This window comes from Lytechinus pictus, chromosome 10 (assembly GCF_037042905.1).
Source record: "Lytechinus pictus isolate F3 Inbred chromosome 10, Lp3.0, whole genome shotgun sequence".
Classification (NCBI taxonomy): Eukaryota; Metazoa; Echinodermata; class Echinoidea; order Temnopleuroida; family Toxopneustidae; genus Lytechinus; species Lytechinus pictus.
In genome coordinates this window covers 23,224,362-23,240,122 of record NC_087254.1, presented here as the reverse complement: position 1 = coordinate 23,240,122, position 15,761 = coordinate 23,224,362, and the positions used below count along the sequence as shown (strand labels likewise).

General features: G+C 36.1%; 1 protein-coding gene across 5 annotated transcripts in view; it reads left to right on the top strand.

Annotated features, from left to right (window-relative positions):
* The window catches only part of LOC129269318 (DNA polymerase subunit gamma-2, mitochondrial-like), a 33,821-nt gene extending 19,296 nt beyond the window's left edge, over window positions 1-14,525 (top strand). For 4 of the 5 annotated variants that reach the window (XM_064105609.1, XM_064105608.1, XM_064105610.1 and 1 more), the window contains 10 exons: window positions 1,103-1,280; window positions 1,797-1,928; window positions 3,361-3,410; window positions 5,518-5,644; window positions 6,308-6,413; window positions 7,994-8,167; window positions 9,160-9,378; window positions 9,975-10,069; window positions 10,768-10,864; window positions 11,424-14,525. In XM_064105609.1, the coding sequence (XP_063961679.1) occupies window positions 1,103-1,280; window positions 1,797-1,928; window positions 3,361-3,410; window positions 5,518-5,644; window positions 6,308-6,413; window positions 7,994-8,167; window positions 9,160-9,378; window positions 9,975-10,069; window positions 10,768-10,864; window positions 11,424-11,483 (1,238 nt within the window). In that variant the 3' untranslated portion in view covers window positions 11,484-14,525. The remainder of the gene's footprint in view (window positions 1-1,102; window positions 1,281-1,796; window positions 1,929-3,360; window positions 3,411-5,517; window positions 5,645-6,307; window positions 6,414-7,993; window positions 8,168-9,159; window positions 9,379-9,974; window positions 10,070-10,767; window positions 10,865-11,423) is intronic. The other variant, XR_010294868.1, reaches the window with a different exon arrangement.
* Window positions 14,526-15,761: the final 1,236 nt, after the last annotated feature.

Sequence of the window (15,761 nt, the reverse complement as noted above, 5' to 3'; positions counted from 1 at the left end):
CATTGTGAAAGTGGCAGAGTGGTCTTGAAGAGCAGGGAAATGCGGGGAAGATGGATTAATTACAAAATTATCATACCACATTTGAATAATTAAACCCTCGCGCGGAATTTTCAATGTCATCTAAAAATTTGTCCACCCATGGAAATCTGAGCCCAATTAATATCGCGTGAGGAAAGAGGGAACCAGTTGTGTGAAGAGCTTTGTATTGTAAACAAAGCATTTCGCATGAAATGACCAGTTCCCAAAAGCATGGAATAGCTGTCGATCTATCACTTTAGCCCAATTCAAGCAAGTGGTACATGAAAGTCGGCTCCACAAAATGGGGTCACTTTTACTAGCTGCTGTCATGGCAGTGTACATAGCTAATGACATGAATTCATTTTGCACTGTACATATTCAAATCCACACCATGCACATGCCTGCCAAAAGTATGAATATATATATACAACAGAGGTGAACTGTACTACATGGAAGAAGATAAAGAGGAGGAGGAAGAGAAAGAGGAGGAAGAGAAAGAGGAGAAGGAGAAAGAAGAGGAGGAAGAAGAAGGAGGAGGAAGAAGAAGGAGAAGGAGAACAAGGAGGATGAGGAGAAGAAGGAGTAGGAGAGACCGTTGTAAGTGAGACAAATCATGTCTTGATAAATTGAGACTGTCTGTGTTTGTTTATGAGGACAGTTTTTGTCCACTCCCCCCTGTGGATTGAGAGTGCTAACCTAAGATTCAATAAGTGTCATGTGACCTCAATTCCCCCCAGTTCACCGCCCTTTCTTGACTTCCCACCTTCCATCACCCATCCATCAACCTGTTATGATATGAAACCTGATATTTGTTTACATTGACTACTCGATTGGTGTCCGAACTTGACAACAGGTGAATGAACTTTCCTAGATTTCTTGTTTGGAGGAATCTTTGAAAACTGGAATGAATTCCATTCTGCGAAATCTGCATCCTGGATTAGATACTTGGGGTGGATGCAGGATTTAGCAGAATTAAAGCAAAAAAGGGGATTTTGTATTTTGAGCTACCCTGAGTGAACTTATTAGCACTTGCTGAAGATTTCTAGGTGTCATTTTCATGAAATATTTTTCTCATTCTTTTTAGTCAATAAACAGTCCACAAGCATGAGCAGTAGAGATGTTTTAGGAAGAGTGATCTCTCTATCAAGTCGCCATGGTTACGTGTACTCCTCAGGACAGCTGAGGCCAACAATAGGGATCAAAGGATGCTTCGACTATGGGCCTTTGGGAGTGGAGTTAAGAAGAAATCTCGTTAATGAATGGTAAGGATGCTATTCAATTCATTTCATCTTTTTTTCATATTCACACTTATTGCCCAGTAAACATGAAGTATTCTAGAAGATGAGTACACCCAATAGTGTTGCATTTGAAAACTCTTATTAAATTTTTTTTTTTCCCAATTTAATAATTTGATCACCAACAAATCAGTGTCAGAAATATTGTGGATAAGTAAGAAAATTATGGTCAGATTTGGGGGTCATTATTTAATGCAAATGATTAAAGTTTAACAAAGCAGTGACAACATTCTAGGTAGAAATACTGGTGTCCCAGGAAGGGGGGTGGGGGGGGTGTGATGTTTATTTGTGAAGTGAAATGATCAGGGTCAGTTCTCGGGAACATGTAGCAGGAGGGGTAGAGAATACAGTCCTCTGAAGTACAATTCGGGCAGCATAGACCTTGCCATTGGCTGGGCACAATATAGCATCACAACTTATCTCCATTTTACCCATGTTTTAACTCTCACTGGTTCAAAATCAATGTTTGTGTTTTTTCTATAGGTGGAGCGAGATGGTCAGTTCTCAAGAACATGTTGTTGGTGTAGAGAATTCAGTCCTCCACAGCAGTAGAGCTGCACAGATCTCACCTTCACCTGGGCACAGTGGTACTACGTCACACCATCTCAATGTCAGGTATGCCAACATATGAAAGCACATGTGGGAACATACATTATGGCTTGGGAAAAGACCTGCCACTTGGCAAGAATGTTACTGTGTCATCATACTAGGTCAGGAGGGTTGTGATTACGTAGGTCTGTATATAGAAAAGTAGATTATTATTTTTGTTGTTATCCAGATTAAGTATTTCATTATTTTCACTACAAGGAGATTTAATGGAAAGCATTACCTTTAACTCTGGACTATTTGCCACATATTTGGCACAGCTTTATTTATTTTTTATTTGAACAATATTTCAATAGGGTGCCTTTTCAGCTGGTATCTGCATTTGGATTACTTGCAACAATTGTTTTTCCTTACATAGCAATCTTATAAGAGCCCAAATAAATAAATCACAAAAAATGGTCAAAAGCTGTGACCAGTCTTTATCCATTTAACATTAAACATTGACAGTGTCATTTTCATTCTAAAACATTCTTTTTAAAACCTTATTTGTAACCTTGAAAATAAAGAAAATAATATCTACTTGTTTCAAACTACAGTATTCACAATTCTCCAGCTACTGTCTGATGTCACAGACTTCAAACTGATTAGGGGCAGAATAAAGCCTTTTTTGGAAACCCTCTAATTTGAGTCTTTCTCAGCTGACAGGTGGTGAATATGCTTTGTACACCAGGGGAGAGGGGGGGGGGGCACAGCCGGCCCGTGCCCCCCCCCCCTTAATGTGATGCAAAATTAAAATTTGAAATGTAAAAATGCTGTTGAAACAAGTGTTCCCCCCCCCCTTTTGAAAGGGAAGATTTTTTTCTGGGACGAAATCTGCTACAATTTTGGTAAAAAAAACCCTTTTTTTGCTTATCAAATTTTTCCTTGGAAAAATGTGCCCCCCCCCCCCCCCCCCCCCCCCGGCGGGAAATCATGGATCCGCCCCTGGCTTTTTACATGTAGTTATTAGGGTTTTGATATGTCAATTTGACTTGCAGTTCAGGTGATGAGGTCTTTAAAACTAACATTGTGAAAATATTAGCAATGAATACAAAGTTGATTTCTTCTTCTTGTGGATGCTAACATTACCATTCTGATAGTCTATTACCATACAAAATATTAAGTGTTATAACTATTAACATGCAGTATATTATTGAAATTGAAATAGTTTATTAAGAAAATTTCATGGAAGCCAAAGGCTGAATTACAAGATCTCTTACAAAGTAAAACAGAAAATATATGTAATATCAATAATTATATTACAATGACCTGTGAAAGTAATAAAATTGTTGTTATATGGTGAAATTAAAAAAAAGAAAGAATAATTTGTATTCATATGGAATAATAGTAATTTTGTAATCACAATATAATTCTTTGGGGATAAAGTTAAAATAAAATTTACTTCCATACATTTCATGAAAGATATTATTCTAAGTTTTGGTCTTATGTTTTGTCCATGTAGATTCAATGATGATGAGGAGGAGGCATGGCTTCAAAGCTCTCTGCATGATGGTGAGTGTTGCAATACTCTTCCAGACCTGCCAACCAGTACGTTTTAGCCGTATTTAGTACGTTTTTGCAACCAAAATACGGCAGTACGTTTTTTCTTTGAAAAATAAGTTTTTGTAAAAAAAAAATAATAATAATCTCTATATGTCTTTATTTCATAAAACGTGCACAAATATGGTTATTAGATCAATGTAATTTCAGGTAACTTTTTTTTTTTTCAATCATTTTGTTCAAACCAGGGTGAAGATATACACATGTTTTAATGTTTTTTTTTTCATCTGCAAGAGCAGTGCGCATTTTAGCTTGCATGCAGCTTGAGCGCCGCGATGAGCGAGTGCGCCAAGCATTCTATTATGACATACACTTTTTTTGGGAAAAATACATTTTTTTAAATCACAGAATACAGTTTTTCATTCCCAGAGGTTGGCAGGTCTGCTCTTCTCGATACGAGGTTTAGCATTAGGGGGTCACATGATTTAATATTAGAGCTCTCAAAACTTGCGACTATAGACCAGTTTGTAGTTACTTCATGGACAATTTTGGTCAAATGACCTTTCATTTCTTTCATTATGATAGGCAGATTTCAAAGCAAGATATTACGTAAGCATGCCTTACATAGCAGGATGAAGAAATTTAATAGATTAGGCGACTAGAATAGCACACCAATGAACACTTTGTGAACGTATTTGTTGCATTTCTACTTTGAATGCATATGATAGCATGCTGTATAATGTACTTGGCAAACTGAAATACCAGTCGGTCGTGGACGCATTGTTTTTTTTTTGTGGATGCAAATGAAAAACATAATTCAAAAGAATATATGAATAATCAAGACATCAAAGTTGGTGCTTATCTCCTTAGATTTTAAACCACCATGTCACTTTTGTACCAATGACCTTCCTCTGATCATGCGCAGAATCTTCAGATCATGCGCAGAGTGGAACTACGAACTGGCTTATTAGTTGGTATAATGGTAAACTGTAGCTGCCTTTGGTGACCCCCATTTTAGGAAATTTGTCCCCTTACAGTTTTATACCATATTTGCAGTAGGAATAATAAGTAGAGAGAACTGCAGTCAAAAACATCCTCAGGGAGACAAGAAAAGAAACAGGTGGTTTTCTGTTCAGGTTCCTGTATTACATGTTTCAGTGAGGAATACAATTTAAGGGAAACAAATCTTGTCGCTAAAGCGGGATTCGTCAAAATGTTTTACCTGATTGCTTAGAAAGCATAAACGATTGTAAGCAGGACCAAAGGCTTAAGGTCCTGTCTGAGGAACATGATAATTTTCATAGATTATAAATTATGTAATCTTTTACACAAAATTTGTCTGTAATTTTCTGATTGCATGTCTGTTTTAAGTCTATTTAATGACCTTGGTATATTGTTTATCATGATATTGAGTTGTTATGATTGTATTTATGGAAAGGTCCCCTAAGTCTGTGCAGGGCCCCTTACATGTAACTGCGCGATTCTAACAAAAGAAGATATGCGACAACCACAGACTTTACACATGCAATACATAGAAAGACATTCATTAAAAAATCCAACTCAAAATGATGGAAAAATAATGATTATCGGGCATTTCATGTGATGGCCTAAAAGTGCAGCCTTTTTCATAAAAATTCCTGAATCATGTGTAAAGTGAATGGGTGAGCAGACATGGGGTACAATTGCTTTGTTCAATCTGAAAATGACTGGCCAAGGTTTATTCCAAGAAAATCAGATATTTCTCTCAATTTTTTAATGGGATTTTTTGCACACATTCTCATAAGAATACAAGGAACTTTATCAACTGAATTTTTTTTTGAAATTAATGAAAAATAATGATTAATAATAATTTAAATTGTTAAGTGTGCAGACATGGGGCCCCTTTCATACTGTTTATATTTTGTTGAAAATTAAATGAAAAGAAAGGAGGATAATTACCTTGCCATAGGGCACTCTTGCACCAAGTGGGAATCAATCCTGGTCATCGGATGGCTAAACCACTTCTCTTCTGTCTGAGCTGTCATGCCTCCTCTCTTTTCTTATTGCGTTGGTCTTTTTTTTTGCCAGAAAATCTAATGATGGTTTGCATTTCTTGTCAATTTCCATCTTTTACCCATAGGTTTATTCAGTCATTATTTCAACACATTGTGCCTCTTGAATAGAAGGCTACCATTTGGATTGGCTCAGGTTGGGCCCTGCTTCAACAGACCATCCGCATCTCAAGGAATTGATACTTTCATTTTCAAGTGAGTGAACTTTGTTCTTGATAAAGAGAAATAATGGCAGAAGTGAAGTAAGTTTTACTTGCTATGGTCAACTTGCATTTGCAGACAGTGTTCCTACACTTTAAAATCATGCGTATCAGTCATTCCACTTCTTGAGTCCGTCAAATGTCTACTGAAAATCTATTCTCATTACATAATGTTTGCTGGTCATGAATCTTGTTGTACTCTTGACGATTGACATTCAAATGGTGTTCAATTACCCATTACAACTGATGATTATGTGAATTTTATGATATTGATGTGAACTTCCTACTGTCTACACTTGTGAAATATCAATGATCATAGGAATAAATACATTCAAAATTCATGGCTATTCCATTCTTCCTTTGAGGTATACAAATAAATTGAAGTCCTACTCAAAGTAACGATAGACCAATCCTGTGATTGGCTATGAATCGAAGCATTCCTTTACTTGGACTTCCATGTAAAGGCATGTAATTATCTAAAATTTCAACATTAAAAATCTCTTTTTGTGATACTTCCCCCAAAATACCCAAATTGCCAGTTTTTTCTGAAATCAGATTGCAGACTTCTCATGAAGCGTGTGATGGCTCTTAGGACCTTTGTAAAATATGACAATAATGTTACTTTGTTTCCTGATTTATTTTCCTATTTTCCCATCAGTGGCCTCCAAACATCTGAGATGTCCATGCAATTTTTCTCAACTCCCAAAACAAGTAATTTGTGGTTTAACACCTGGCACAGAGACAGATTGTCTTGGTGGAGGAAGGTAAGAATAATGTGCCTTATTTTGAAACCAAATTTAATGTAACTTTGAGCCCTGTCTTACAAAGAGTTACAATTGATACAATCAATCTCAACTGTATGGAAATCCATCCATACCTAACTTTCTACAGGATATTTTTCTACGACTGATTCCTTTGACTACAATATTCAATCAATCGTAAAAATCAAGCGTACGATCAATTGCTAACCTTTGTGTTACGGGACCCTAGTCTAAAAAAAAGTTGTGGTTTGACTATGGGTAATCAAAATTTGAAACATCTCAATTATTAAGAGATTTAAATTGTAAGCACATTTGATGCTTAACCCTAACTAGGCCGGGCTTTTTTGGCTGTTCTGTGGCCGGGGGGGGGGGTTGATTCAACCCCCCCCCCCTGAGATCTTGGCCGCCGATCGCGCGAGCGCCGCAAAAATTTGCACGCTGGTAGTGTGCGATGTAATCTACAAGGCTGTATGGTAAAATTTTCCAAAATAATGAGATTTTATTTTGTATGAATTAATTATGCTAATTTATGCGTAAATCATACTTTTTGCTCTAATTCACTAAATAAAGCTCCTAGAATGCTAATTTTTGCTAAAAATATTCTTTGTAGCATTCTTAACAATGGCAATTGAAAAAAACTTTGGTTTGAAAATCAATTTCTTATGTATTTTATTGTTTTATGAATTTCTTATGTATTTCATTGTTTTTCAACCTTTTGTTTTTCCTTGTTTTTTTCACCAGATTTATTGCACAACCTTTTTGAAGCATAATTATGCTAAAATCAATTGCTTTCAGCTGTTTAAAGTAAAAATAATCATATCTTTATGAATAAGATGAGAAAACTCAATTTGCATTGACTTTGTACACAAAATCACGTTTTGGAACAACTTTACATGCACTTACAAAATGTTACGTAATTTCGGAACCGCGTACCCGGGCGTCGTAAATTTAGTCTCAAAAGATGCGCGAGACTTAAAAGTATAAACTCTGCGAGTGGCGCGGTCAAAAAATTTCGCGCAGCAGAATGATCGCAGAAAATGTTGAGGGGGGGGGTTGATTCAACCCCCCCCCCTGGCCATTTTAGGGTTAATGTCAACAAATATTTAATTAAATCATTGTCTATTAAATGTTAACATTTGAAGAAAGGTGAAATAATTAAGTAAGCATGAGAGAGTAAACAAAGCAAGCATAATTTAGCACAAACAAAAAAACAGCTGACCCTTATGGAGAAGGAGAGCAAATAAAAAAACTAACCATCTGATTCCTCTCAACCTATTGATGGAGTTTTCTCCATCAATTTAGTTTGAAAAGCTCTAGATAGTCAAAAGGTGTGTCTGTTTATATGGATGATGTTTATCATCAATTCTGCATGAGTGACAATCTACGGATATAAATTCCAAACATTTGGTTTCCCTTGAATTGTATTCTCCATTGAGTGTATTATAGGAACCTGTTCATAAAGACCACCTACTCTTAAAGACCCTTTTTTCCTATCTCCCTTTGGCTGTCTTTATATAGAGGTTTCAATGTAGTACATATATATCTGTGTTGATCTCTCGTCACTACATTTTTTACCTGCATAGTTTGCTGGGATACCATCCGACTTCACTGCAACAGATATCACAACGTCTGGACATGTGCAGTCAACAGAGATACAATACAAGTTCCCATGGGGAGTAGATACAATCGAGAGAATATCCAACCATGGGAGTGTACCTGTTGAACAAATGCAAGACTTGTTCAAGACGGACATGCAGGTAAAAAGGATGGTTGGGAGCATTTCATGAAAGGACTTGTCGGACATTTGTCTTACTTTTTATTTGAAAGTCCCTGTTTTATCTGGCAGTAAACTCTGGTTCTCTATCTCTCAAATTCAGGGAAAGTTGTCAGATCTGACAACTTGTCGGACGAGAATGTTGATGAAACCTTCCCCTGGAGAATGTTCATCAACAGTTGCTGTCCGACAAGTTGTCAGATCTGACAACCTTCCCTGAATCTGATTGGCTGAGAACTACTGTTACTATGGTAACTGACGGATAAAACATACTTTTTGGGTAAAACATCCAACAAGTCCTTTCATGAAATGCTCCCAGGGTATTCAAACATTGAAGCATAGGTTGTTATTCTTTCAACTCTGAATGTTTTGATCAGTTAATTTACCTGAGGTTCAGTGGTATATGGATAGTAAAAATTTATCACTTTTTGTTAACTGAGTGTTATGTACTAGGATCTTCCTTGCATTTATCTCAGTTTTAGTTAAAAAGAGGGTATTTCATGTGACATATATCTATTTTTACAGTTAAAAATTTGGATTAGGGATTGTATCCATTTTGCTCCCAGTGATAGTGGTGATTCATGTTCTAGAATTGCCTACTTTGTCTAATCATATATGTAATCCTGTAGATATCTGGTTTTGATTAATGAACGAAAAGTCAAGATTTAAAAAAAAAGAGGTAAAAGGTAATGCAATATAGAAGCAGAATTGTTACCATTTGTTCAATTTGTAGAGAAAGGATGGGAGAAATTTAGCAATCCTTCACATGATTGAAACCTCAATGTCCTTGTAGAGTGGTCTCTTTGCTTACTAGCAAACCTCTTATGTAAATATTTCATATTTGTTCAATTAATAGGAAAAGGATGGGAGAAAGTCAGTAATTCCTTACATGATTGAACCCTCTGCTTGTTGGGCAGTCTCTTTGCTTACTAGCAAACTTTTCATGTAAATATCATATATCTGTTCAATTAATAGGGTAAGGATGGGAGGAAGTCGGTAATCCCTCACACTATTGAAACCTCTGCGTCTCTAGAGGGTGGTCTTCTTGCCTACTTGGTTGACGGTTACCAGGAGAAGCAACGCACCGACACCAGAGGTCAATCAGTGTCCCGGGAGATCCTCCGACTTCATCTCAGACTGGCACCCCTCAAGGTTATCATCTTACCCCTTAGAGGGACAAAGGAACTGAGAGAGGTATGGATTGTATATAAACAAACTTATACACTTATCAATTGTAAGATGCACCCCACGACACCTGGGAATGGTGCGTTACTTGTCAAACATGACTCAGATTTTCATGTACCATGACGCACCTGTGTGTCTCGACTATGACGGACCTTTTCTTACAATGACTGTGCCTCAAAAAAGATATTTGACGCACTACCGTCATAAAATCATTGTTGAGTGGAGTTGGATTGCAGTGTTTTTATAAAAGAAGAACAATACACATTTTCCAGATCCTTGATCAGGAAACTATGAACAATATTTTTAAGACAATAGCTGTGTATGTATCTATTTTTATACATAAAACTGTTACTTCTGTGATCAAGAATAAATTTATAAATTCACTTCATAACTTCACAAAGTCAACTCTGCTGATATTTAATTTTGATGCAGGTGAGACTCTGGGCCTTTCCGCTATTTTTTCACATCCTAAAGATCATATTTTGTTATTGTTGTACATTTGTACATCAATATAGTTAGGTGGCCACTCCCAAAACTCAACAAACGGATATGTAGTTCTTTTGTGGACATGTTTCATGCTTTCCTTAAATTCTTTCATCTTGTAGCTTTCGGATTACTTGGGCAAGGAATTCAGAAAAGCCAGCATCAATGTGAGGAGCATAATAGAAGTCTCTCCATCCTTAGAAAATTATTACACCATGTAAGTAGAAAATAATCAGGGTTGTTTCAAATCAAACTGTGACACTCTGAAAACTTCATGGTCATTGGTGTGCTTTGTTATGGTCAGCCTCGATGTGATGTGATTCATTTCCTACATGACATAATACTTATGGGCATTTTCATGGTATCTCCCATCATTTGTTGTTTTAGAGATAATCATACACACATTGAAAAGTGTGTAAAATTGTGCCGTGTAATGTCAGTTACTGTGAAAATGCTCTTATCAGGATAAATATGAGCAAGGTTAGCGATAAGTGAAGAAACAAAATGGGGTTAATACTTCGATTTGAGAACCTATTGATCAGAAGCATTTGCACATGTTCTGAAATCAGGTTAGGAAACTGATTCAGTTTATTGTTTCCAGGCAGATATGAATGACCCGAATAAGAGATGAATTTGTAAATTGAACGTATACTGCTAAAGATTTGTCTCACATTTAGCTATCCATAGTTAAACCACAACTCTAGACCAGAGTTTAAATTAAACCCCAGTTCAGAATACTGGCCATTATATTTCAAAATTTGGTTTCCTATAATTTATTTCATTCAGTAGCATGACAAGGACTGCATAAAAAAGGAAGACGAAAAAATAAATAAATAAAAGCTAACCTCGAGATAAGTATGATGTGAGTATATTTCAGAATTGCTTTTGAATTCATGGGTTTGTATTTTACCTTAGGTTTGATGAGATGGGTGTACCCTTTACTATTCTACTGAATGAAAACACTTTGAAATCAGGAATATTGAGAGTCAGGAACAGAGACACAACTCTAATGGTAAGTATCTCTATACAGGTAAATTTGCTAAAGTTATTTATTTGTTGTATTGGCCAGCAGCAGGGCTGGATAGTCCCATTTACAATCTCATTACAAAGTAAAATTGCCTTGGGACCACTTTACTTTCGTACAAATTTGAGGTAAAAGAGCAAATTAACACTATTTTGCATATTCTGCCCTTAATTTTCCTTTAATTTATGACTTTTGGAAGGTTGACTATACAGACTTGAAGATAAAAGAAATTTGTGGGAATGGTGAAAATAATAATTGTGAGCTATCAATTATTTTTATTATATTTGAGAAGATCGTCATGAAGAAATGGCCTATTGTGAGTAGTTGCTCTTCAAATGCCCTCATCTTCAAATTATAACGAATAACAGTTGATACTTTTGAGCTTGCAATTTGGTTGTATCTGTGTCGCAGAAGAACTTAAGTCATTTCGTTACCATTTTCAGTGATTCCAGTTTTGTACAGCCAACACCAACTCTTGCTTGCATTATGAATAGCCTTTTAAAAAAAGTAAACCATTCCATATTTCTCACTTTTTTCATCAACACAGCAACAGCTCCATATCACCGAGGTTCGTGACATGATCCTTCGTCATCTAGAAGCTGACTGAGATGTAGCAGGGAGCTTACTATTGCTGATGTGGTTAAACTACCAGTTGACTGTGAGCTGTAATCTCCATCCACTATCAGTTAAGGATGATGTTCTGCACCCTTAACACAACACTAGCCTGCCATTGCTGATTGCGGTCACCCAACTGTGAGCTCTTGTCTCTACATACCATCAGTTAAGGACGAGGTCCTGCATCTTTAGAGGCAGACACAGACAAAAACACTGGACTGCTGCTGCTGTGGTTATACCACTTCACTTTTAGCTGTGGTCTCCATAAGGATGAGGTCCTGCACCCTTTAGAGGAAGACGGAGACACAATACTGGCCAGCTGTTGCTGATTATGGTCGCCCAACTGTGAGCTCTTGTCTCCATCTGTTGAGGAAAAAATCTTTGGGCATGTAACCGTGAAGAGTTGCTGACTTCTTCTGTTGTCTCTCGAAGAATGGCTTCCTGATACAGAAGGCTGGACTGAGTCATCATGAGAAAGAGGATCCTTTGAAGAGCTTCCTGTTTGTCAGTGGTGAGGGCTGAATTATTGCATTAACAATCACCTTGATGAACAAGTCTTTAATTATCCAAGGAGACCCACTCCAAGAACTCTCACCAGGTCTAATCCATCTTTTGATCTGATCATCCTGGAAGCTGGTCTGAGCCAACGTAGTGGACCCTTCACTGAATCAATGGTGAGGTTTTGATATGTCATGACTCTGCAAGGCCCTGTGAATAAAAGCTTTGCTGTCACTATTCATTCCTTTTTCAGCCAGTGAGTTTCAAAGATGCTTGCCTTACCTGTAAGAACCCTGCTCATAGGTCTGGGAAATGTTTTGCGATGCAGATATTGAGTCATGTGAGCAAGCAGTATTCTTTGTAATATTGTATTTTTTATTTGTTGCCAGTATTGTATTTTCAAGAGTAAAGGGCATTGGCTTCATTTTTGTTTTACTCATGAAATTTAGAAAGATGGCATTTTAAATAACACCTTGCCATAATAAGTGACATCTCAAATGAATGTGTTTCCCCTGCCCCTCCTGAGAAAACGATTTATAGAACTTATCTCAAAAGAACCTCATCTAGCATTATATATTCTGTTGGTCGGGGATAGAGGAACAACAGGAAAAAAAAACTATGGAAAAATTGAGAAGCTTGTGGAGAACAAGTTTTAAAGTAAGGTGATTTCTCACAAGCCTGTTAATTAATAAGTGATTTTACAGGTAGTCTACAATGAGTTATGTAGGCATTGCTTTTATGCCTAAGGAGTACATTTATGATGCAATATATTTTTTCTTGATTTGTTTTCTTATATCTCAGATAATGTCATGAATCCATGATGGATCTACCAAAAATTAGCAAAAAGATATAGAGTAATTGGTAGACTTTAGTGAATTATATTTTTTCATTAGGTTACTAGTCTTATATTTTGGTGATATAACTGAAATGATAAAGATGAAAATATGTGAGCTTTTAAATTCTCTTTAGTTATATGAGGAATAGGAAATGGTCCTGATATACATGTAACTGAAAGTATGAAGATCAGGCGCGGATCCAGATTTGGATGCTAATTTATGGCGCTATGTGCCTGTTGTCTTCTATCAATACGCTATCGATGTATATTTTTTAATCATCGTTTTGAAAACTAAAAATGACTTGATTTGGTACTTCCTATGTAACAATTTCTGTTGTCTCCTTTCTCTTTTCTTCTCCTTTTTTAAGGAAACGCAATAGATAATAGAAATATATTTCAAATGCATTAAATGGGGTTTTTCGGGGGGGGGGTGGTTTCAACATAATAAACCAGGTTTGCTGTTTGCCTGCTTAAATTTATAAAGGCAATAGTCTCTTCTTATTTCCCTTCTCTAGCCAGCAAACATCCACATTGGTTCCATTATTTGTTTTTGCAAGTCTATTCTTCGCTTGGATAACCGGCTTGTTATTGATATTGTATGAAAACATTATGTTGCCTGGTGACTAGGCTTGGGGGTAAACATCGATTGATCTATTGGTTCGAATGGCTTGCCACCGATTGCTATTTGAATTTACACTGATTGAATGTTCGGCAGATCCCGATTAGACACTGGGGATAACTTGATTACTCAAGTAATGGTAGCAAAATGACAAGATAACAATTGTTTTTAAATACTTGATACCGGTTTAAAAATGATGTTACCTATGTAATTTGTAAACACTAACCTGAAAGAGGTCTGAAAATTTTAATCCCACCCGGACTTGCCCTCGATACACAATATATGTTGTATGCATAGGTATATATAAGTTTATGGTTACATGTCTGTTTATAACAGAAAGTACACACACATATAGCCGACTTGAGCCGATATGTGATTGGACATTTGATGGCCAATGAAACTTTTAGGAGACGTAGAAGCCATGCGAGTTCCCATTATGGAAAGGTAATAGTAAAGGTTGGGACTTCAGGAAGAAATTGACCTGTCCCCATCTCTGTGTGTGGGTGTGTGAGAGAGGGAGAGGGAGAGAGAGAGAGAAAGATAGCGGTGGGAACCAGAATTCTTTTCCTGTTTCAAAACAATGCAATCTCCATTAGCCCGGCCCTCCCCACTCACACAATCAAAACAACATTCCAACACCCGCCATCACCTAATTCCAGATGTCGACTAGTCTCCCAAAATAGACCCAGTCATAGGTTCAAATGATAAAAAAATGTAATATTGAGAGGTACTTCAAATGAAAAATATTTTGAAAAATAATTTTAACATCGTGGGCAGTGCCACAGGTGGGGGTTGGGGCAATGATGTGGGCAATGGATGAAATTTCATGTGCTTGTGGGACCATGTGTGAATGAACTTTTACATTGAATGCCAAGATTGTTATTCAAATATATATTGAGTGTTCTATTTCCAACCATTTAAAGTATTCGATATTGTGTTTGCTTTCATCGTTATCAAACCTTGTAGTGAATACCTGCTCTCACAATTTCTAAGAGAATATGTTAATGTATATGTGTGACTTCTAGGTGCTAACTTTGATGAATTGATCAATGGAAGTTTGAATAAAGAACTCATATTTTCAATATTAATGTGTTTGTTTTGTTTAGTTTTATACTTGGTATGATGGATAAAGATAATAAAGGTACAATGTAAACTATTTCAGTATCATGACCTGCAATACATGGAATCACACTTTCACAATTTAATGTACAAAAAAAAAATTATTTGTAGAATCAACATACTCAGAAGAATTGTTTGATATTTCTTTTTTTTTTACATTGCACACACAAACACAGAAAATTTGAATAAATTAACATTTCAATATCAAATTTGTACCCTAGGAAATATTAATAAAAACATTTATAATTAATAACAGCACAATAGCAGTTTCAAATTAAATCAACATTGGAATGTTTTTTTAGAAACAATATTATAATGATAATAACAGAGGGAATAAATGAATGTATAAAATTTAGCATAGAAAAAAGGCTTATGATGTTATATGCATATAAGATCTACACATTTATTTTATGAAGTAGCACAATGAGACTCAATTTATGAATCTGTCACTTTTACAGGGAAACTCGGTTGAAAACATTGCAAACCATAGATAATTTGAATATACTGAATAAATTTATAAAACATTCATAGTACAATGATAGCACAATATGAGAAGTGCAGTATTTACAACGCCCCTGTTGAAATGATAAAGGCAAAGTAAGTCTCTATCTCAAAATTTTTAGAGAAACCATTTAACCAATAATTTGAGATATGCAGGGAGAAGTCTCTCAACATAGGATACCACATGACACATGTGTTGTAGATGACCAAAATGCCCTCTCCTGATCAGGCTCAATCATTCACTAAACAATGTGTTTGAGAGCACCACGTTCACAGAACGTTAATGAACCAAGATTGCCCAGTTTACCCACCAGGCAATGTACATGTACATTCGGTAATAATTTCAGATCCCTTATGGATCTGGGCCGGTATTCAATACATGGGCCAAAATTTTAAGTATTTTACTCAGTATTTTGCTAAAGTAAACTTATCCATCATTAGTATTCAATTGTCATTTTTGGCTAAGTCTAAGTCAGCTGCCTACCTGGTTAAAGTCTGGCTTGCGTGCAGTTTACAAATGTGATACGCGCAGTCATACATTCTGCACACAGATAGATACATAAATTGCACGTTATTTGGCTCAAACTTTTAGATGTCATAATGGTTTTTAATACTTGCATTTTGCTTAAATTTGGCATGATAAAGTAATTAGATGTAATCTGAATACAAGTTTAAGCAGTTTGCTTATCAAAGTTACA